The 24,135-nt window shown below is 34.8% G+C and overlaps 1 protein-coding gene across 1 annotated transcript; it reads right to left on the reverse strand.

The window, feature by feature from the left end:
• Positions 1-18,517: 18,517 nt before the first annotated feature.
• On the reverse strand, positions 18,518-20,469 carry LOC104213403 (protein RADIALIS-like 1). The gene is made up of 2 exons (XM_009762902.2): positions 20,079-20,469; positions 18,518-18,670 (listed from the first exon to the last, which is right to left on the reverse strand). The coding sequence occupies exons 1-2, from the start codon at positions 20,318-20,320 to the stop codon at positions 18,643-18,645; spliced, it is 270 nt and encodes an 89-aa protein (XP_009761204.1). The 5' UTR covers positions 20,321-20,469; the 3' UTR covers positions 18,518-18,642.
• Positions 20,470-24,135: the final 3,666 nt, after the last annotated feature.

Consider the following 24,135-nt stretch of genomic DNA (forward strand, 5'->3'; position numbering starts at 1 on the left):
AGAAAGACTTCTAAGATATATTTTTTCTGAATTTTCATTTGTTTTTCTTTTTTTTTCTAAAGAAAAAGAAGAAAATATTTTTCAGAATTTTACCTTTAATAAAAGAAATGCTTCTAAAAATGTTTTTTTTGAATTTGAATTTTCTTTTCAATTTTGAAAGAAGAATCAAAATATTTTCGGATTTTTTTTAATTTTATTATATATATATATATATATATATATATATATATATATATATTTTAAAATAATTAAAAAGACTTTCTAAAGAAGTCAATAATGAAAAATATTTGTGGATTTTTTTGTTTTGAAAATTGGGGTTTAAAAATTTTCTAGACTTTTGGCAAAACAAATATTTTTGCAACAAATAAACACATATATATATTTTTTGGAAATTAAAAAACTTTTTGGATTTATATATATATATACATATATATATTTGTGACAAATAAAGAAAGACTCTTTTATTTTTTATTTTTGCATTTTCATAAACAAATAAAAAACATATTTTTTTAAAAAAAAATAAGACTCTTTTCATGGCAAAACAAACTATTTTCTTTTCTATTTTTTTTTTAAAAAAACAAAACAGAACAATGATGATTTTTTTTCTATTTTTTCCTTTTAACAAACTAAACATTTTTTTCCTCATTTTCTTAAAATTTCGGCAGAGTTTTGACAGTATTCGGGCATTTGGTTTTATAAAAAAAATAAGCAATCAATTCTCTAACCGCTATTTCCTTTTTTTTTTCGCATTTCAAAATATTATTCCTGATATTCATAAGACAGTCAACACACAAGTCTGAATCAAATAAATGCGCAAGTAGTAGCAAGTAAGATGCATCAGGATGGTCATTTCCATTTTTGGTACACCTGTCCTAGACAGACCCAACCCCTATGTTGAGCCTCCAAAGTCAAATGCACGTGATGCAAACAAACGTTCCTACTAGGGAGCCGGCATGAAGCTGAGTTATTCTAGGTAAAAACCTAAGGCGTATTGTTCTAAACCTGGCTTACCCAAACGGACAGTTCGAGCCGAAGCGGGGGCAACGTACCGGGAGCACGAAAGTCTACCCGGCCTAGTTACTTGTCCCAACTTCGTCTTATTTGGTATGACTTTTAACAGAAAGGTGGGTCACGCGCACGTGTACACCATAAATTTAGAAGACTCAGAAAGAAGAAGGGTTTCGCAGCAATTTTATATACACAATTCAGATAATATTAAAGCGGTAAAAGCATCATTTAGGCACATTAGGCATATATCATGTAAAAATCAGATAATAAATAAAGCCAACTATAACAATTATTTTAAGCTCGAATTCTTGAACCCTGAACCAGTGGTTCTGGATTTATCATCCCCAGCAGAGTCGCCAGAGCTGTCACACCTCCTTTTTCCGCACCCGCGAGGGCGCAGGGGAGTTTTTTCCAATTAAAGGACAATCGAAACGGGATTTTCTTGTTTATTTCAGAGTCTCCACTTGGGAGATTTAGGGTGTCCCAAGTCACCAATTTTAATCCCGAATCGAGGAAAATAATGACTCTATATTATAGTCTGCGTACCAGAAATCCGGATAAGGAATTCTGTTAACCCGGGAGAAGGTGTTAGGCATTCCCGAGTTCCGTGGTTCTAGCACGGTCGCTCAATTGTTATATTCGGCTTGATTATCTGATTTTATACAAGTATGAACTTATGTGCAAATTTTAACTTTTAACCACTTTATTATTATTGTTTTTACAAGAATGTGAACATCGCTTAAAACACGTCTTTGGACTGCGTCACATGAAATGCACCCACAATCCGGAACGCATTTTATTTGATGTTTTGAGATTTGGATTTGGGTCGCATGAAATGCACACCCGAGCTTAAGAAAGTAAATTATTAAACACGCGCCTAAAGAGACTATCGCGTTATTATTTTGCGGAGGCCGTGAAATTCGCTAAACGACCCTCCTGAATTCTAAGTAATTTTAAACAAGTATTTACTGAGGGCCCCGCAATTTGTGTTTTTATTCGGCGAGGCTCATCTCATTCTTATTTTTTAAAAGGAATTTGCAACGTCATGGACATGCATCTCGGGCCGCGTCACAATCAATGTGCCCGTGACTAGAGACATATTTCGACTCCGTTGAGATTTGGATTTGGGTCACATAAATGTGCACCCGAGTTTAGGGAGATAACATTATTAAAGGCGCGCCTAAAGCAACTAGCGCATTATTATTTTGGGTAAGGCCGTGAAATTTGCTAAACGGCCCGTCCCAGAATCTAAGTGTTCATTATGATACATATATCTGTGAGGGCCCCGCAGCTTGTGCATTTTTCGAGGCTCGTCTCATTTTTATTAAAGGCAAGCCTAAAAATAATTAAGATTTTTTTACCCATGACGTCATCTGAGGTTAAATGAAAACAACGATTCTAATAAATAATAATATCCATGGTAAAATGAAAAAGCGATTCAACCAAGATGACTCGCAAACCGTTCATACATTCTCACATTCACTTTAAACATGCAGTAATTATCCATAAAAATAAACATTTTTTAACAAAACAACAAAATTGCATTGTTGACATTCATATATATCGAATATTCTCATTTATTGCCTTGAACCATAATATGCAAAAATGAATGAAATGAAACAAAGGACAAAGAACACCAACCTTCGAACCTCGACAATCCTAGAACGACAAACAGTGCTTCCTACGGAACCCGAACCGGACTTCACTGAACAAGGCACAACAACGAAAACCCCGGAACAAACTCGACGAACCGGACCTCGACTCAGCTTTTGGACTTTGGACTGGAACTCGACTTCAACTCGACCTCACTGACGGACTGTTTGGTCGACGACTGTGGGGTCAACGGGCAGTGTTTGACGGCCGGAGGCATCGCTGGACATGGGGACGACGAACGGCAGTGGTCGTTGGAGAGGCTTGGTGGTCGACGGACTGGTGCGGGAGGGCTGGAACTGGTGGTTTCGGCGTTGAGGGGGTTGCTGACGGGGTTGCTGGTTGTGACGATGGGTAGGGTTTTTTCTGGTTTTTGGGACGGGGGTGCGACGGTGGTTTTGGTGGTGGGAAGCTTAAGAGGAGGAGGGGTGGTTGTTCTTGGTGGTTCAGGCGTGCAAGGGGGCAGTGACGACGATGGCGAGTGAGCTGGGTCGTTTGGTCATCGACTGGTTGCGGCTGGATGTGGTGTTTGGACTGGTGGTCGTTGACGGAGAGGGAGCTGGGTGAACTGTTTGGGAACTGGTGGGGTTGTGACGGGGTGGTGTTTGGACTGGTGGTCGTTGACGGAGAGGGAGCTGGGTGAACTGTTTGGGAACTGGTGGGGTTGTGACGGGGTGGTTTGGGTGATGACGACGATGGTTTTGGGCTTCTGCTTCTTCTTCTCAAAGAAGAAGATGCACAGTATCTTTTTCAAAAAAAAAAATCTTTCAAAGTCTTCCCCCAATTCTTTGGCCTTTGTCCGTGTTTTGTAACACAATGCCCATAAAAATGAGCCCCACGCGTGGTGGGGTTCAAGGCATATGTCCCCCACGCGTGGTGGGGTTCCCCACGTGTCCTGGACACGGTTTATTATGGGCTAGGTCCGAAAATTAGGCCTAAAACCGGGTAGTTTGAACCCGAATATTATTCTTTTGCCCGGACCCGAGAAATAGGAACACGTTGCTTAACTAGTCCTATGTAAGCAAAATAACTACCAAAAATAAGACTAGTATTTAAACAAAACTATATCTTTTTTTTTAAAATATTTTTTCAAGATTTAAAATAGCTACAAAATATTAATGAAACTATTTTTTTGTAATTTTCGTTTTAAATATTAAGATAAAATATGAGGTAATATTTTTGTGTATTTTTCAAAGTTAAAATGACTATAAAACCTTAATAGAACTATATTTTATTTATTTTTTTTGTAATTTTCGAAATTATATAAAGTACAAAAATAAAGTGCAATTTTTGTATTTTTCAAGTTTATGAGAGATACATAAACTAAAATTTATATATATATTTTTTGAAATTTTTTCTTTTTGCAACGAAATAAAGTAAAAATAGTTAAAATAGCTATACTGGACCCAATTTCACATATTCATGCTAAAAATGTGAAAATTCTCGGGGAGGGTCAAAAATCACGTGCTTACAGTAACAACCAGTAGAATAACCCAGCAACGGATTGAAAAATCAGCAGTGCGAAAGTGCAATCACAATCAAAGTAGAGAAGAGAAAAGATACGAGATGCAGTAGCTTCGGATTTTTGAATAACACTCGAAGAAAAACAAACAGAATTGTTCGAGTGAAAGTTCAAATTATCTTTCTCTTTTACTATCACAAACTCTCTCAAGTATAAAAGTATTTCAACTCTCCAAGTCTCTCTTAATAATATTCAAGTTCTAAAAACTCTCTTCTTCTTTTTTCTCTCCTAAAAAATCCTCTCAATGTTCAAGTCCTAGTCCGTGTATTTGATACACAATGCCCAGAAAAATGAGCCCCACGCGTGGTGGGGTTCAAGGTTTGTGTCCCCCACGCGTGGTGGGGTTCCCCATGTGTCCTGGACTCGGTTTATTATGGGCTAGGTCCGAAATTAGGCCTAAAACCGGGTAGTTTGAACCCGAATATTATTCTTTTGCCCGGACCCGAGAAATAGGAAACGTTGCTTAACTAGCCCTATGTAAGCAAAACAACTACCAAAAATAAGACTAATATTTAAACAACACTATATCTTTTTTTTAAATATTTTTTCAAGATTTAAAATAGCTACAAAATATTACTAAAACTATTTTTGTAATTTTCGTTTTTATATGTAAAGATAAAATATGAAGTAATATTTTTTGTATTTTTTCAAAATTATAATGACTGCAAACATTAATAGAACTATATTTTTGTGATTTTCGAATTTATATAAAGTACCAAAATAAAGTACAATTTTTGTATTTTTTTCAAGTTTATGAGAAATACATAAACTAAAATTTATATATGTATTTTTGTGATTTTTTCTTTTTGCAACGAAATAAAGTAAAATAGTTAAAATGGCTATATTAGACCCAATTACATATTTATGCTAACAAAATGTGAAAATCCTCGGGGAGGGTCAAAAATCACGTGCTTACAGTACTTATAGGGAGACATGCCTAAGAGGCTTAGTTGAAAATTCTTGTATGAATATCTCTGTGCATAATTTGCCAAATTGTATTGTAATTATTAAGTTTTAGCCTACAAGGTGAGTGCCTAGGTGGCGTTAATTGTGAATCGTTAATTTGGGTAAGTAATTATGAGGTCTTCATGCTACGTTGTTAGTAAAGTGAAAGTTTGAAACAAGAATTTGTTAACATGAAGTTAATTCACAATTTTGTAATCGATTATGTACAACTATTAAAACCAGAGATGTGGTTAAGGTCATACATATGATGTGTTTCATGTCGAAATATCTTTATGATAGTGTCACACTTGTAATGCGGAGATTGGTGTTATTGATAAATACATTGTGGTGATTTGTTGAGTTGTAGATGTGTTGTTAGGAGTTGTTTGGTGTTACTCTGACAGGTGGATAGACCCAATTACAGGAAAGACTCTGCCGAAATTTCTGAAAAATTTGGGAGTTAGAAAAACTTGGGATATTAAGATGTGTAAAGAAAGAGATAAGCTACGTTGTGTATGTGAGGACGAATGACCCTGAGTGGGGGAGAATGTAACATCCCGGGAAAATTTCAAAGTATTTAAGCACTATTAAAAGTTGATGTTTGTTGACATGAGACTAATACCGTGTGTTGATGTGAAAAAAAAATTGGACCATTTTGAAAATGTTTGGAGAGTAAGAAATTTGGTCTTAAAGTTAAAAATATAGATAAAGGAATAATCTCAACTGAGATGGTGTTGTCGGTCTTGTGTCGAATGCGGTAACATGAGATCAACCGAGAGTATATGTGTAAAAGTAAAATCATCAATTTGGCAACCTCAGAATAATTCTTAGTACGAGGTGGAGAATGTAATGACCCGACCTGTCATTTCAAGAATTAGCGTCTCTTTCAACGGTTTAAGACCTCGAGGAGCTTCGTAATACGCATTGTGACCGGCATGTATGGTCAAGTTTGGTTTTCCGTAAGATTCAGAGTTAAATTTAAAGAAAATCAAAATCTTATTTTTGAAGCAAATGGAAAGAGTTGACTGAAGAGTTGACTTTTGAGCAAAAGACCCCAAATTAGAATTTTAATGATGTCAATAGCTTCGTATGGTGATTTCAGACATAGATGTGTGTCCGAATTTGGATTTGGAAGTCCACAGGACAATTCGGTGCATTTTGGCAAAATAAGAAAGTTGACGTGTTCTAATTATATTATTTTATATGTGGAAGAGGTCTATTGCCATGATGAATACCAATTGGATATTATAGCAAGTGTACGAGGCGTACTATAAGATATATGGGGTCTAAGGAAAGTCCTAAGTCTAAGCCAAGTTGGATATTTCGTAATATACTAAAGTTGCAAATCAGTACGCACAAGACCTTACTTTGGACGAGCATATCACCATGTATATAAGAAGTTGTATGATGCACAATCTATCAAATTAAATCTCTTTGAGTCTAGTTTCCAATCCATCAAACAGTTCGTCATTTGAACACTCCTACAAGAAGTTATGATCAAATTACCGAAGGCTGGCAGAAACTTGCACTATCACGGCGCCCCATGCGGCGCGCCTGTGAGGAAATCCAGAGAGCATTAGAAAACTTTTTTTGAGCACATTTTGCACAGCCGCCCTGCCCCCCGCAGCGCCCCATGCGTCGCGGCAGTACAAAAACGGGTTTTTAAGACCCGAACCCCATTTCATTTAACTCGTTTGGGGTTTGTTATTTTGGGATTTTATGGTGCTTTTAGAGAGAGGGAAGAGCAATTCTAGAGAGAGAAAGAAGTTCAAGTGCCTTGTTCATCAAAAATCTTGTTCAAGCCTTGAAATCGCATCAAAGGGGTTGCTAGGACTTCGAGAGGTAAGAATTTCTTTCCCAATTCTTCATTTTCAAAATCTAACTAGAAATGGGTAATTAGTAAGATGATTCTTGGATGTGAGAGTATTAGTTATTCATGCTTGTAACAATAAGGTTGTGGGAAGATTGTTGAGTTCAAATATGTAAAGATTGGGTTGAAAATGGTAGAAATCTTCAAAACTTTAATTGAAGATATGAAAGACAATCCGATATCGAAATTCGATAATTTTTGTATGGTTGAACTCGTATCGGAACAGGTGTTCGGATTTTGTGAGTTTTTCTTGGATTCGGAACATGGGTCCCGTTGTTGAATTTTAAAATAAATTTCGAATTTTAATCCGGAATAATAGTAATTTCATATGGAATTAATTCGTACGCTTTATATTGAGTATATTGAATTATTATGACTAGATTTGAAGCTTCGGATGAATTCGCGAGGCAAAGGCTTGTTGGAATTTTGAATTGGTTGCAAAGTGAGGTAAGTGTTTGGTCTAACCTTAGCTTGAGGGATTAGGATTTGTGTCCTATTTGTTATGTGTTATTTGTTGAGCACGCCGTATAGGCATGGTCACGAGTATCTATACGTTGGTGTCAAACATGCCCATGAGTCCTATACTTTTATTAATGTGACTCTGTTTCGTATTGTATATGTTATATATGATAAGTTCTATTGAGGAATATGACTTGTGAAAGTATTATTGTTAGTTGAACATGGTAGAGTGTTGGCTCAAGTTGAGAATTTAATTGTTGAACATGGTAGAGTGTTGGCTCAAGTTTAGAATTGAATTGTTGAACATTGTTTAGCATTGGCTCAAGTTGTGAATTGAGTTTTGAAGTAAACGTGAAAGAAGAAAGGAGAGAGAAAATCATGAGATTATCTCCCTTGCCGGGATGTTATTGTTTTGATGTTGTTTCCTTGTCGGGATTTGATTGGTGTACTATTGTTCCCTTGCTGGGATTTTATTGTGATTTCATTTATTTCCTTGCCCTTATTTCTTGTGATTGTTGTTTGGGTGAGGAAGAGTGTTAAAGCACGAAGGGTGATGCCGTGTATGATTTTGTGAGGAAGAGTGTAAAGCACGAAGGGTGATGTCGTACCGCACGATGTACAATTCCGTGCCGATTACATTGATTTTTCGGTGAGGATGAGAGTAAAAGAACGAAGGGTGATGCCATGCAGTTTATATTGATTCTTATGGTGACGACAAGAGTAAAAGTACGAAGGATGATGTCGTGCACTTGTCCTTGATTTTTCATGATTCTAATTGAGTTATGTTGTCCTTTATGTTTATTTACTGATTTTCTGTTGTTACTTGATTTTATTTCGATGTTATAGATTCCCTTACCCTATTTGCCTTGTGTTTGTTGCTTGGGTGAGGAAGAGTGTAAAGCATGAAGGGTGATGCCGTGTATTGTTTTGGTGAGAGAGTGTTAAAGCACGAAGGGTGATGTCGTATATTGTTTTGGTGAAAGAGTGTTAAAGCACGAAGGGTGATGTTGTGCACCTTCTGTTTGCTGTGTTTACTTGTTATTTACAATTCAAGTGTATTAACTGTTTAGATCCCTTTACTGTTGTGATCCTTTGTGTTGGAATCCATAGTGTTTACAATACCTCGCCTTATTTTTTTTTATATATGTTCAATACTTCAAATTTCAGCAATTGTTACATTTTTAACTCAATTGATTTCTCAACTAAATTTTCCTTAAATTGTTTGAGGTTATACTTTACTTAAAAAGAAATTTCTACTATATTTTGATTTATTGATTTGTCGTATTAAAGGCAATGATTCATTCAATATTGTACTTTAATTGAAAAGGGCATTTTCTTTATTAAATGATTTCTAAAAATAACTTCATCTTTTTTTGTTGGTTTCCTAATTGGGTTGGAAGCTGTACTCTACTTTATGTTAAGTGAATGAGGCTCCTTGAACATTCTTAGTTGTATTGGGTTATAGTACCTATGAACTGAGTAACATGAGGATATTGTTGTGCAATGTGAGACAGAAATATGTGGGCACAAGGTGCCGGGGAAAATATTATGGTTTTATTTAATGGCACGTGAGTTGTCCGTGTGGTTGTGATATAAATATGGGCACGAGGTGCCGTAAAAATATGAAAGTGGGCTGAGACCTATATTATTTATGATTATGAAATGAGGCGTCACAAGGTGACCTTTACTCGAAAGAATTATATTCGAAAGATGTTTATCTGAAAGATATTTATTTGAAGGAAATATTATCAAAATATATTTATTGAAAAGCATATTATCTTAGAGATTATTACTTAAAGGATTTATAGGCGAAAGATTTATATTTGAAGGACTTGATTAATTGATTGCACTTGTATTTATTATTTGTTGAGAAACATTTATGGTATTCTTGTTGCCTGCTTTTTATATCACTGGTTGATCATTGTTATCTGCTTATTATTATTTTTGTACGCTATATTGCACAGGTTTATTTGGTAGTCTGGTCCTAGCCTCGTCACTACTTTGCCGAGGTTAGTCTAGGCACTTACCAGCATATGGGGTCGGTTGCGCTGATACTACACTCTGCACTCTTTTGTGCAGATCCCAGTGCTGTAGACTTCGGACCGCAGTGAGATTGTTGTTTCTTGTTCATCAGGCTAGCCGGGGTAGTCTTGCAGGCATTCGCAGGCCTTGGCGTCTCCTTCTATCTACTATTCTTGTTTCTTTCATGTATTTCCAGAGACAGTGTTGTATTTATTCTTTCAGACCTTTATTTGTAGTACTCCTGGACAGTCTGTGAAGTTGTGACACCAGTCTTGGGTAGATTTGTTATGGATTGGTATTAGCAGTAATATTAAAACTTTACAATGCAGCCTTCCGCTTATTCAATTCTGTTGTTATCTAATTGTTGGCTCTTAACTGTTATCGGATTAAAAATGGAAACAAGGTAGATAGTTCAGTTGGTTGGCTTGCCTAGCTTTCACTAGTAGGCGCCATCACGACTCCCGAGGGCAAAAAATCCGGGTCGTGACATCAAGTCAATGCGGTCACCTTAAGAAATGGAAGAGTATTAGATGAAGTTCCAAAGAAAAAGAAGTATATAACTCGTCCTGAAAGAGAATTAGTTCCCAAGCCAATTGAGGAGAATGAGAAAGAGAACAAAGGATCCGAGCCAGTAATTGTGACAAGGCCACCACCTCCGTTTCCACAAAGACTGCAGAAGCAAAAAGATGATGCTAAGTACAAGAAATTCTTAGATATTTTGAGCCAAGTGTGTGTGAATTTTCCTTTGGTGGAAATTTTGTAGGAAGTGCCTAAGTATGCAAGGTATCTTAGAGATATTGTGGCAAACAAACAAAGACATACAGAGTTCGAAACAGTTGCACTTATTGAAGAGTGCAGTGCCAGAGTTCAGAGTAAACTTCCTCCTAAGTTGAAGGATCCTGGGAGTTTCATAATTCCTTTGTCTCTTGGAAAACAAGAAGTTGGTTGAGCCCTATGTGATTTAGGGGCTAGTATAAATCTGATGCCAAACCTTTTTTTCAAGCAACTAGTATTGAGGGTGATTAGACCTACTACAATCACTTTACAATTAGCAGATAAGTCACTAGTTATGCCAGAAGGAATTATTGAGGATGTGTTAGTTCGAATGGGAAATTTTATTCTTCCTGTTGATTTTATTGTGCTTGATTACGAGGCAGATGAGGAAGTGCCTATTATTTTGGGGCGACCATTCTTAGCTACTGGTGGAGCGATTATTGATGTGAGTGAAGGGAAGTTAAAGATGAGAGTTGACGATGAGGAAGTCACTTTTAATGTGTACAAGTCACTTAAGCTCCCTAAGCATTATGAGGACTTGTGCATGACTATTATGGTCGAATTGAAGGGAATAGAGCAGAGTCCTTATGTGAATTGTAGTGATCCAAATGGGACAACCGAGTTAGAGGAGGTGGTGTTGCAATCTGAGCGTGTAAAGATGATTAAGAATAGAGCCAATGAAAAAGGAGACCCTCTAAGAACGTGCAAATAGGCTAGACTTCATGGGAGAAAGAAGAAGAGAAAGCACCCAGCCTGAGCAGAGTAGCTGAGTCGCGCCACGACTATAAATAAGGCACTTGTTGGGAGGCAAACCAGCCGTATATCTTTTATTTATTTATTATTATTTTTAGTGTCAAATTTTGTGTTGTTTTTATTTTGCAGATTAGGAAAAGTCTGAATACCCAAAGTTGAAGATGAGGAGCATGTTTGAGCTTAAGTGTGGGGTCGTCCTGACTCTAAAGATTGAGAATCATGTCCGAGCTAGGCCCGAGAGGGTCTTAGGGAGTATTTTCCACCCTTGTTTTAATATTTTTCTTTGTGATCATGTATCAAGGACCATGCATAATATAAGTGTGGGATGGGAAAACTACTTTCTGAAGTGTAATTGTATAAAATAATTTTTTTAATTAGTTTTTCTTTTAGAACTCGTAGTATACATAGTCTAAGTTCTCAAAATAATTAAAGAAACAAAAATTGAAAAAACAATTAATTAGAAAAATCTTAGACTTTTTCCGACGATGGATCTTTTGGACAATTATTTTGAGGGATAAAGTCCGATTAAAAGTACCAAAAAAGATTTTTTGTTTTCTTTTAGGATAGCTAGGTAGTATCCTTTGGTTTTTCTTTGGCACCGGTTCTTTTCCAAGGGTGTACCACAAATCGGGTACTTTAATTTTTTTTAGGAGTAGTTAGGAAGAAACTGAGTGGCTTTGAGATACTCATTGATGTGTTTGGTGCTGGCACATTAGGCTATGACATACATTCTATTTTTTTGTGTATTTGGTTTGAATTGTGAAGCCTAAGTAAAGTAAATAGCCTATTTTGTGATACTTTAGCTCAGTTGTTTGACTTGTATGCCACATAGTGCAATATTGCTTAAATTTTTCAATTATGTGTACTTGCTTGACTTAAGAGTTGAACAAAACCATTTTAATTGAGTCATGTGCAACGTGTGTGTGAGGATTTGTGATTTTCTATGCTATCTTGTGTAGTCTAGAACTTGCCCCGTGTGTTAATCGAACAGAAATTGTAAGTTGTGATAATCTAGGAGATGACGTAGGCATTTTTTTTGCTTGATCATGGATGTGTTTGTCACATAAAAATAAAATTATCCGTTGCTAACCCCTTTGAGCCACTGTGTTAACTGTGTTAAAACGGAAAATTTGAGCACTATAGTTTTGTACGTTAAAATATATATATATTTTTATGTGGGATTTGTACGTTAAAATATATATATATATATATTTTTAAAATAAAATTTGAGCACTCACGGAAAATTTTGTACGTTAAAATAAAATTTTCCGTTTCAAATTAACTGTGTTAAAAGTTAAAGTGCTCATCTATAGTTGGGATTTGTACGTAGTTGGGGGTATATTTGATAGTCCCATTGCTCGAGGACGAGCAAGAGTCTAAGTATGGGGTGTTGATGTTTAAACTAAAGTATATATATATATATATGTATGTATATTGCCTTATATTTTACTTTTGTTTCGTGGATTTAGGATGTGAAATGCATTGATTTATATTAATTTGAGGTATTTTTATGTGTAGGAATGATCTGGGAGCAATTGGGAGCGAGTTATATGAAATTAGAGCAAAAACGGATGAAAACAGGAAAATTGGACATTGCAGCGCCACAGGAAGCGCCCTGAGATACCTGTGGCGCCAAAACCAGTAGCCAAAAGATCCACAGCGCCTAGCGCTGGGCAGGGCGCTGGTGGCGTGAATCTTGTCCAAATTCGCTCGGGACACGATTATTTCGGCCCTAGACCTATCCAACATGTATAAACGCAAGACTAAACTTATTTGTGAGGGAGAGACGCCACTTTTGAGGGAGAATACACACGAGAAACATTCGGAAGCGATGCGATCTCAGTTTTCTTCATCTTTTCTTAGTATTTTCAATTATTCAACACTTATGAAATTATTTGCTATTATCATGAGTGGGTAAAACCCTATAGTTTTGGGGTTATGATTTAGCCATGAATATTGTTGTTTAACGTTGACTTAACCTTCATTATAATTCACTAATATATAGTTGTTTCTTCAATTCTGTGATTAATTGCTTAATTGGATGGCCAGCAGTTAGGTTCTATTTGCTATCTATGCTATGCTTGGGAAAGTCATGGTTAGATTAGAGAAGAATTGAAGAGAGCATGATCTTAACTCTTAGGGAGGGCGGATTTATGGTTAGGATAGGAATATACCTAGTCACCGTGCTTAATTAAATATCGTAATCTTAATGTGTTCTTAATAGATTAGTTTCATAGGAATATTGGTGTTAATCTATTTTGAATAGGCGAGTAGTACTTCGGAAGAAGGTTGTGAGAGCAATTATCGATTAATTAGCAACCATGAGTGAATTGTATAAGAGGGAGAGTTAACTAGAACACAATAGGATTAATGAATCGATCATAACCCTGAAATATTTGTCTGTACTGAATACATAACAATCATTTTACTGCTTGATAATTTAGTTATTACTTAGAATCATAGTTTAGTATCATCACATTCTTAAACTCGAATTTAGCTTGACTGAATAACAATGTTGATGAATTAGTGGGTAGTTGATACAAGTCTAGGTGAGTTCGACACTCGATTTATCATTTTATTACTTGTACGACCACATATACTTGCGTGTGCGTTTGGGAGCAACAGTGCGCTTGGGGTTTCTAATAGAAAAAGGGAGTAACTCCTAAATTAATTTACAAACCCATATGGCAGTCGAATCCATCCGTCAAGCATTTGCTTAATATACCATGTCCTACCATACTCGTGGAAGTACTTTACTGATTCATGTTGCTAAATTCTTTATTTAAAAATATTCTCTAGCTTTAAAAGGGAAGTCGAAATAAGAGTGTCAGTGGCGTAGTAAAAGTCAAACATATGAGTTTGATTGAATTCAATAGCTTTAATTCATACATAATGGTAGAAAATTACTATATATATATATATGATTAAATTATTAATATATAATGTTGCTATTCTAAAATTTAAAAATCATAAAGTTCAAATTTTGGCTCAGACGCTAAAGAGAGCGCTCATCTTTTGTGTACTTACTATTTGGATTTCGACAAATAATATTGGCTACACAATGTGTTATCGTGCATATAAGATTAATAGGGAAACAAGCAGGGGTATATCCAATATTGAAGTTAACACTGTATTCTGGGCCGGGCCCGGGCCTTCGTGGGCCAAACGGGCCGGTCTTCGTGGGCCTGGGCTCTGGCGGTCCCGGGCTTCGTGGGCTCACCTGGTGGAACCGGTCCATGACGGGCCTAAGCCCATGTGGTCCTGGACTAAACGGGTCAGGCTCGTGGGCTTCGCGGGCCTAGCGGGGTTTTTTTTTTTTTGTAAGGCAATTTATTGTAGTATTATGGCTATATTAAAAATATATATGTAGTATATATGTAGAAATCTAATTATTAAAGTGTTTGACGAAAAAGAAAAATAACAAAACAATAGTAAAACACTAAATTGTCACGCATAATAAATTAATAACAAAGTACAACATGAAGCATATTAATATATATATATATATATATATATATATATATAGTATACTAGTATAGAATGTTATGTATATATATTTCATTGTATATGTTGTTGTAGTATATATTGTATGTTATGTATATATATTCTCTTGTATATTGTCTTGTATTATATATTGTATGTTATGTATATATATATATCCTCTTATATATTTTCTTGTAGTATATATTGTATGTTATGTATATATATTCTCTTATATATTTTCTTGTAGTATATATTGTATGTTATGTATATATATTCTCTTATATATTTTTTTGTAGTATATATATTGTATCTTATGTATATATATTCTCTTGTATATTGTCTTGTAGTATGTTATGTATATATATATCCTCTTATATATGTTGTTGTAGTATATATTGTATGTTATGTATATATATTCTCTTGTATATTGTCTTGTAGTATATATTGTATGTTATGTACATATATATCCTCTTATATATGTTATTGTAGTATATATTGTATGTTATGTATATATATTCTCTTGTATATATTGTTGTTGTATATATTGTATGTTATGTATATATATTCTCTTATATATTGTCTTGTAGTATATATTGTATGTTATGTATATATATTCTCTTGTATATTATCTTGTAGTATATTGTATGTTATGTATATATATATATATCCTCTTATATATTGTCTTGTAGTATATATTGTATGTTATGTATATATATTCTCTTGTATATTTTCTTGTAGTATATATTGTATGTTATGTATATATATATATCCTCTTATATATGTTGTTGTAGTATATATTGTATGTTATGTACATATATTCTCTTGTATATTTTCTTGTAGTATATATTGTATGTTATATATATATATCCTCTTATATATGTTGTTGTAGTATATATTGTATGTTATGTATATATATTCTCTTGTATATGTTGTTGTTGTATATATTGTATGTTATGTATATATATTCTCTTATATATTGTCTTGTAGTATTGTATGTTATGTATATATATTCTCTTGTATATTTTCTTGTAATATATATTGTATGTTATATATATATATATATATATATATATATATATATCTCTTATATATATTGTCTTGTAGTATATATTGTATGTTATGTATATATATTCTCTTGTATATTTTCTTGTAGTATATATTGTATGTTATGTATATATATATCCTCTTATATATGTTGTTGTAGTATATATTGTATGTTATGTACATATATTCTCTTGTATATTTTCTTGTAGTATATATTGTATGTTATGTATATATATTCTCTTATATATTGTCTTGTAGTATATATTGTATGTTATGTACATATATATCCTCTTATATATGTTGTTGTAGTATATATTGTATGTTATGTATATATATTCTCTTGTATATGTTGTTGTTGTTGTATATATTGTATGTTATGTATATATATTCTCTTATATATTTTCTTGTAGTATATATATTGTATCTTATGTATATATATTATAACTTATTATTTATATATTTTCTTGTAGTATATATTGTATGTTAGGTGTATATATTACCTTATATATTTTGTATGTTATGTGTATACAAAAAAATATTTTTTTAAAAAAAAAAAATCCGTTGGGCCTGTTAGGCCCGCCAGGACCGGCCCAGGCCCGGCTGACGGTCCCGGGCTAAACGGTCCCGGGCTCGTGGACTAATCTATGAAGATTGGCCTGTCACGGGCTTCTCAGGACCACCAGGACCGGCCCACCAGGCCCGTTATGCCCGTTAGGACCGCGGGCCCGGCCCGGTCCGGTTCAGGCCTGGCCCACCAAGCAGCATTAATTGAAGTTATGGATTCATCTGAATCTACAACTGTCGCTCATACCTTATATTTTTGACGAAAAAAATATTAAATATATACAAATAAAAAATTTTAAACCGATTAAATTAAATGAGATATGATAGAATTGTGAATTTGAACCTATCAAATTCTGGATCCGCCTCTAATAACAAGTTTATCGGTTACCTTGAGTACGTACCTACAGTTTTAATTCATATGCATAACTTAATTTGGCACCGAGTTTAAGAAAAAATATTGTATTTGAGAAGACGTACTTTTCGAGTAGAAGCATAAGCTGTTTTGAGAAGCTAAAAAAGTAGCTTCTTCTGAAAAATATTTTTTATGTAAAGCACTTTTAAGAAAAATGCACTTAGAAGCACTTTTTAAAAGTTTGGACAAATATTAATTAATGTTCAAAAGCGCTTCTTAAAAATTGAATAGTCAAACACAAACTATTTCTAACCAAAAGTATTTTTTTGAAAAGTATTTTTCAAAATTAGTTGATTTTAGAAGTATGGCTAAACTTGCTCTAAAGCGAGTGATATGTTAATGTTTCTAGGCACATGCTCGTAAAAATTTCACGGGACACCCTATTTGATCACTGCCATTTAACATGTACCTACTTTTAAAAAAAGATTAACTGATACCTAATTTTTGGGAAACTTCATATATGCTTTTCTCTTCTTCTTTGTTGCTACTTTTTTCTTCTCTGTATTCATATCTCATGTATCCAGGAGCTTCACTGCTGATTTCTTCTTCTTTATATTCATGTACACCCTAATTCGATTTCCGATTCTGAAGTTGCATTGAAGACATAGAACTACTTAAGATTCGATTAGTTGAAGTTGCACTGGAAAGATAAAAAAACTTCACATATGATTTTGAAGTTGCATTGAGTTAGAAGAACTATATATACGAATGGATAAATTTTAAAATTTTTTAGTAATATGGGTATAACTTCAATGGTGGCCCCAAAAATAGATATCTGTGAACTTCCCCGCACCATGTGTCGGGATCAAGATTCACCGATTTCCTGGTGGCCATACTTGATCTTTTTTCCCTTTTCTTTTCTTCTTCTTTTCTTGATTTTTATTTCCTCTCTAGTTTATGTTTGTTTAGATATATGTTTGCTATTGTTTTCTTCTTTTTTTTTTTCTTTTTCAAGATCTCTAATTTTTTTTCTTTGAATATGATTTTAATTATTTAGCTTTTTTATTTTATCCATCTAGTGTTATTTTTTTCTTGATTTTAAATTGGACCAAATATTTTGATTTGGTGCTCGCATATTATTTGTGTACCAAAAAATTTATATTCAAATCAAAGTAATTATAAATAAATTGAATCAAAATCGAATTAATTCAAAACAGTGCTAACCGATCAAATGCACACCCTAATTCGATTTCCTAGACTAGTATTAGCTTAAATTCGTATTAAAAATAGTAGCACCCTCAATCATTATATCCTGGATCCGCATGCGGCTTGTGTTCTCCTTCCAAATGGCACTTTTACTAATTGAAAGTCAAATAGAAAGTTAAGTGTGTTAATCCATATGTCGAATCCTGTTATTCTCTTGACATATGATATCTTTTACGACTTTAAAGTCAAATGGAAAATTAGGCGCATTGAAGCCATGTTTCGCATCCCATTACTACTTTGTTTTTGGGCCAATGGACTACTTTCAGATGTGATCTATTCAAATGATAATCTGATTATATTATAATAATTTTACAATTTACTCGTCCCCGATCTTGCTAGCAAACGTACAAAGTGGATTGCAATTTGACTATCCCTTTTCTTTAATTTCATTCGGTTTGAGTTGATTCTGAAGTAGAATAAAAAGAAATAAAATCATTTGAGAATCATTTTGCCGTGCATATTTGGACAAAGATTACTAACTTTGGAAGCCGAACACAAACATGAATGGAAACAACTTCTTTTTCTCCTCATGGCATGGCTTTTTAGCTACTTTTTGAATGTAAATTTTTAGACGTATATTGTTGACATTCAAAAGAAAAGGAAACTTGATGAAACAGTAAAATTATCGTCATGTGATCATGAGGATCATGGGTGGAAGGAAGCTTAGTGCACCCAAGTACCTTTTCTTTTGACACCAGAAAGGTAAAAAAAAAAAAAAAAAAAAAAAGAAAAAGAAAGAAAAGGAGACATTGTTTATAAATTCCCATACATGTTAATTTAACACAAAGTAAACTAGACATGGATGAACAATATAATAGTAGTAGAAAAAGTTTGTAATACAAGATATATACTAGACTAGGATAGCTGAAGGGGAAGATGTAAACAAATTATACATGCATGATCCTCTGACGGTATTGAGCGATCTTCTTCTCACTGTAACTTCAGATTCTTCATAAGCCTGCTTAGTAAAATAATAGTAGTATTAAACACGAGTAACGTAAAGATTTTTTCTGCTATTGGATCACTTAAAAAATAACTACTACAAGTTAAATAAGGCGGACAACCTGGTATAAGAGGTTAATAAGATCATAGTGTTAAAGGTATTTTTTACACTATCAGTATATACAAGATCGATATTGTAGAGTATATACTAGTATCAATTTGCTTATAGAATGCTCAAACTATCTTATAGCTAGAGAACTTGGGATTGCTGAAGAGCCATGAAAGAATGTGAGGAACTCATAAAGTATGTTTTACATCATGTTATGATATACTTACCGAGACAAGATAATACGTACAATTGTTAAACAATTTTTGTTTAGTATAATGAGGAGATTCAGAGATTAAGATGTAGGACAATATATATGCATGTGCTGTTAAACAAGTGGGATTAAATTTCATGTGGGTTACTTAGGAGCTTAAACAAGTAGGATTAGATTTCATGAGGGGTTGCTTAGGAGCTTAAATAGGCAACATGCACAGCTTCCCAAAATAGCAAAAATCAAATAATCTGGAAGTTTCAAGTATATTTTTATTTTTTAAAAATATATGTCTTCTAATTTTTGTGTATATCTATATTATCAGGAGGGAATCCTGTGAATACACTTGCCTTAGTTAAATCTATTACAGAGGAAGTCGTCTAAGAAAAGAAAATTTAACCCAAATAGCAGCCCACCCAGCATCTTAAACTAAAAATAGCCCGTCGAGGTATAATATATGCATAATTTATGTATTATATGTGTATAATTGTGTATAATCTATGTATATGGTTAGAAAAAGTAAACAATATATATGATCGGTTATTTGTGTAAAGATCACGTTAGAAAACCTACAAGCTTCAGTATTCCATAATTTATCCGTTTATTAAGTGTATAATAACCGTGAGCATACAGGCAATGCCAAAAATACTATCAGGTCACCTAAAGAATTCTACTGGTGACCGTCGTTTGCGATAATAAGGGATTACTACACTGAAAAATAACGCGGGTAACCTACTACGTGTCATAATGAGGAATTATTAATTCAAAATTAATTTAGGTAACCTACTACAATGTGTTAAGATACATTAGCAGTGTATATAAATTCTATCATGGGGAAAAAACAGCCGAAAATAGGGAAAAATGATAGACAATGACATCGTTGGCAGGAGGATACTACAGTACAGTTAGCCTTAAAAATGGGAAATATGTGACTGTGTCTTGTTGGTAGAATGAAAATATTATTAGTTTGCTCGGACCATCCAAAAATGGTGGCGCACTGGTGTCAGATCCTCCAAAAGCATAGTTTTGAGAGGATCCGACCGGCCGTATTTTTGAAGAGTCCGAGCACAATAGGTAATTTGTGTGAGAAGCAATGAGTTACAGTACCTTTGTTCATTAGCATAACTTCTGCCATCGCTGCCAGCAGTTCTGTAATTGGGCAAAGGAACTTGATCATTTTCTATCTGCATGATATCCTTTACAAGCAGTTCATAATGCCTTCTCACTTCCTCTGCTGATTTTCCACCTACACACCTTGCAATATTATTCCAGCGATCACAAGTGTCTTTGTCATATAAAGCCAATGCCTCCTCGAATTTCTTGTTCTGTTTTGCTGTCCAATTAGCCATTGCAGAATAATATTTGAGCTAATAATTTATGTAGTGACTTGTGATCAAGATGGCTAGAGGATGATTGCAATGAAGATTGTAAACCAGACAAGGAGAAGAAGTTTTGGATGAAAGTGAAGATTTGCCTCAGTAGAAAGAATATGATTAAGTCAAGAGGATGGTATTGACACAAGAGATTGCTAAGCTATGTTACTTATAAAATGGAGGAGCAGAAGGTGTTAGGGTGTAGCAAGTTGGAGAATAGCATCTAGGTTGGGGTCAGAGGCGGATCCAGGATTTAATGTTTATAGGTTCCTGTAATGATCTCGAGTAAATTTTCAATAGTAACTGGGTTCATATTCAAACACTTATAGATATTTAGTAAATTTTTGGAACACATTTACACTGTTTGGACAAAAGTTACTGGGTTTACGTGAATCCGTAGGTCGCAAGCTGGATTCGCCCCTGGTTGTGGTAGAATGTTTGAGATTCACTCCACCCTAAATTAAAAGTCTTGAAATCGAGCTTTGGAAATAAAAATTCTTGGTAAGGAGCTTTACACTATAAGTTGGCTTATCTGGTGCGAATTTGAATTAGTCAGTTCCACTAATGCTGGAGCTAAAGATAAGGACAAGGTTCAATTAAATCCCCTTTGTTCGAAAATTATATTTTGCAAGTAAGGTAAAAAAAATTATTTTTATATAGAAAAAATTGCATTTTTTGAATCACATTATTAGGAATCCTGGTTTTTCCACTTGGTTCAATGAGTTACGAATACCGAATTCTTGAAATAAAAATATGTTGGAGGAATATCTTTTCATTTTCTTGGAGCGGGGTTACACATAAATGTGATTCTTGTCTTAAGAGCCACAATCTGAGATGAGGCTAATGGGAAGATGTGGAGGGAAAAAAAGATAATATTAATGTATCTACAGACAGACTTTAAATTTAATTCTTGTAAAGTCCCTGGTCTTGCATTTTTAATTATACTAATATCATCAGCAAGTGGATCATCTAGGGAATTCACCTAGCTGGAGAGGATTAGATCCCTCTAATTCTAATTCTATTAGCTAGGATTTACACCAATTAAATCGTAGTCAATAAGAAAATCCATCCAGATTTTGCGGCCATCTTTATGGTTAGAAAATGTTGCTTCTTATCCACATCAAGTTGGAATACCTTCACTTGTAGCTCATTTTTTGACAATTTGGGTACAATATAATGTTTAGAAGTAGTGTTGTTAATTTTGAACATTAGATTATCATAAATGATTTGCAAATGTAGGCTCAACCAAGATTTGCTTCTCCAGAGTGCCAAAGGCAAGCGTGATGTCCAAATATTTATCGAAATAATGAGTCACTAATATACATATATATATATGTTCTCGCCAAATCCGTAGTTCCTCTATTTAGTACGCACATTTTTCTCTATTTGTGTTTTGGAAGTTTTCTTGACCATGTTTAGAAGAGAAATGATAAAAGATTTCTAAGCGGCTTAGCATTCTTGGGTGGATGTTAAGTAAAAAATTTATCCAAAATTAACATCATTCTGCAACAACTACAGTTAGGGTAGACTATCATATATATGTACAAGTAACTAGGTGTTTATTGATCTGGAGAAAGCGTATGACAAAGTTCCTACAGAGGTTCTTTGGAGATGTCTAAAGGCAAAAGGTGTGTCGATTGCTTACATTAGGGTGATTAAAGACATGTATGATGGAGCTAAGACTCGGGTTAGGACAGTGGGAGGCGACTCCGAGCATTTTCCGGTTGTTATGGGGTTGCACCAAGGATCTGCGCTCAGCCCATTCCGGTTTGCTCTGGTGATGGATGCACTGACACATCATGTTCAAGAAGAGGTGCCATGGTGTATATTATTCGCTGATGACAATGTTCTGATTAACGAGACGCGGAGTGACATTAACGAGAGGTTGGAGGTTTGGAGGGCCCTTGAGTCAAAGGGTTTCCAATTGAGCAGGACGAAAACAGAATATCTTGAGTGTAAGTTCAAGGTCGAGCCGAGGGAAGCGGGCATAGACGTGAGGCTTGGATCGCATGTCATTTCCAAGAGAGGCAGTTTCAAATGCCTTGGGTCAGTTATCCATGGGGGTGGGGAGATCGACTAGGATGTCACACACCATATAGGGGTGGGGTGGATGAAATGGAGGTTAGCATTTGGAGTCATGTGTGACAAGAAAGTGTCTCTGCTACTCAAAAGTAAGTTTTATAGAGCGGTGGTTAGGCCGGCCATATTATATGGGGCTGAGTATTGGCCAGTTAAGAACTCACATACCCAGAAGATGAAGTAGCAGAAATGAAGATGTTGAAGTGGATGGTGCGGGCGCACTAGGATGGATAAGATTAGGAATGAAGATATTCGGGAAAAGATGGGCGTGGCTCCTATTGATGACAAGATGCGGGAAGCGAGACTCAGATGGTTCGGGCATGTTCAGAGTAGGAGATTGGATGCCCCGATAAGGAGGTGCGAGCAGTTGGCATTAGTGGGTATGAGGAGAGGTAGGCAGCGGCCTAAGAAATATTGGAGAGAGGTGATCAGGCGGGATATGGCGAGACTTCAGATCTCCTAGGACATGGCACTCGATAGGAAGTTGTGGAGGTAAAGCATTAAAGTTGTGGGTTAGGAGGTAGTTGAGCATATTTAGTCTTCCAGTGTAAGGCTAGGCTGATAGGATTTAGTCTTAGACTGCTAGTAGTCAGTGCTATGATGACACTACTCTTCTCATAGTGCCGTGCATTATTCACTAGTCATTATTTCTGCCTTTCATCAATTCACGGCTCTTGTGTTGTTGTTATTATTTTCATGATGGTACTGATATATTTTCTCTTTTACCCTTCTCAGACCCCGGTTGTAGGACTATACTGGGTCATTGTTGTTGATGATGTTGTAACTAGGAGTGGCAAATGGGCGGGGCGGGTCCGATATGATTCGGATCGAAAATGGGTAATAAAAAAACGGATCAATTATCCGACCCGACCCATATTTAATACGGATAAAAAACGGGTTAACCGGCGGATAATATGGGTTACCCATATTATTCTTGACTTCTTGTATAAGATCACTTTTGGGAGAATTCTTAGTCTCCCTAACTTGAGGAACCCTCAATTTGAAGCTTTACAAATGTAAAAGTTAGACCCATTGGTTATCCATTGGTTATCCATTTTCTACATGGATAATATGGTTCTTATCCATATTTGACCCGTTTTTAAAAAGTTCATTATCCAACCCATTTCTTAGTGGATAACATGGGTGGTTAATTATTTTCTTTGAACTATTTTGCCACCCCTAGTTGTAACTTAGGTACCTTATTCCAGTTGTTTGCAATCTGTGAAATATACCATTTTCATCTAGGACTTTATGCTATGACTGTACATGTACAGAAGAATCATCAGAATATGATTCTTCTTTGTGCCAATATCTTCTGTTTTTTACCTGGATCACAGGCATAATGGCCTTTGAGCTAAATGAATTGACAGACTGACTTTGCCTAATGATTCTAATCCTCTAATTTAGAAAGGTTTCCTAACTAAAAGATCAATGTTAATTCAAAAGACCGAAGGAAATCAAAGTTCCTACATCAGACATAGTTTTTTAAGTTAGATTAATTATAATAGCAGACACAAGAATCGTGCATGCATTATACTACAGAAAAACCAATACTATTATATAAAATTTGCATTAACATGATTTTAGACCTACAAAATTTTCTGCACTAGTTGTTTGATCAGAGGGTAGTGTATAGTTTAATCATTGTTAGTGTTAGGTTTTTTTTTAAAAAAAATGGAGCAGAAGATTAAAAGTTTTGATTGAAAATGTCT

Source organism: Nicotiana sylvestris, chromosome 10, assembly GCF_000393655.2.
Source record: "Nicotiana sylvestris chromosome 10, ASM39365v2, whole genome shotgun sequence".
NCBI lineage: Eukaryota > Viridiplantae > Streptophyta > Magnoliopsida > Solanales > Solanaceae > Nicotiana > Nicotiana sylvestris.

Bases quoted from the DNA above. Each gene is read 5' to 3' on its own strand.
- LOC104213403 (XM_009762902.2), bottom strand. From the start codon at position 20,320: ATGGCTAATTGGACAGCAAAACAGAACAAGAAATTCGAGGAGGCATTG. The intron at 18,671-20,078 runs GTACTGTAACTC...TTTACTAAGCAG, and splicing joins AGTTATGCTAATGAACAAAG to GCTTATGAAGAATCTGAAGT.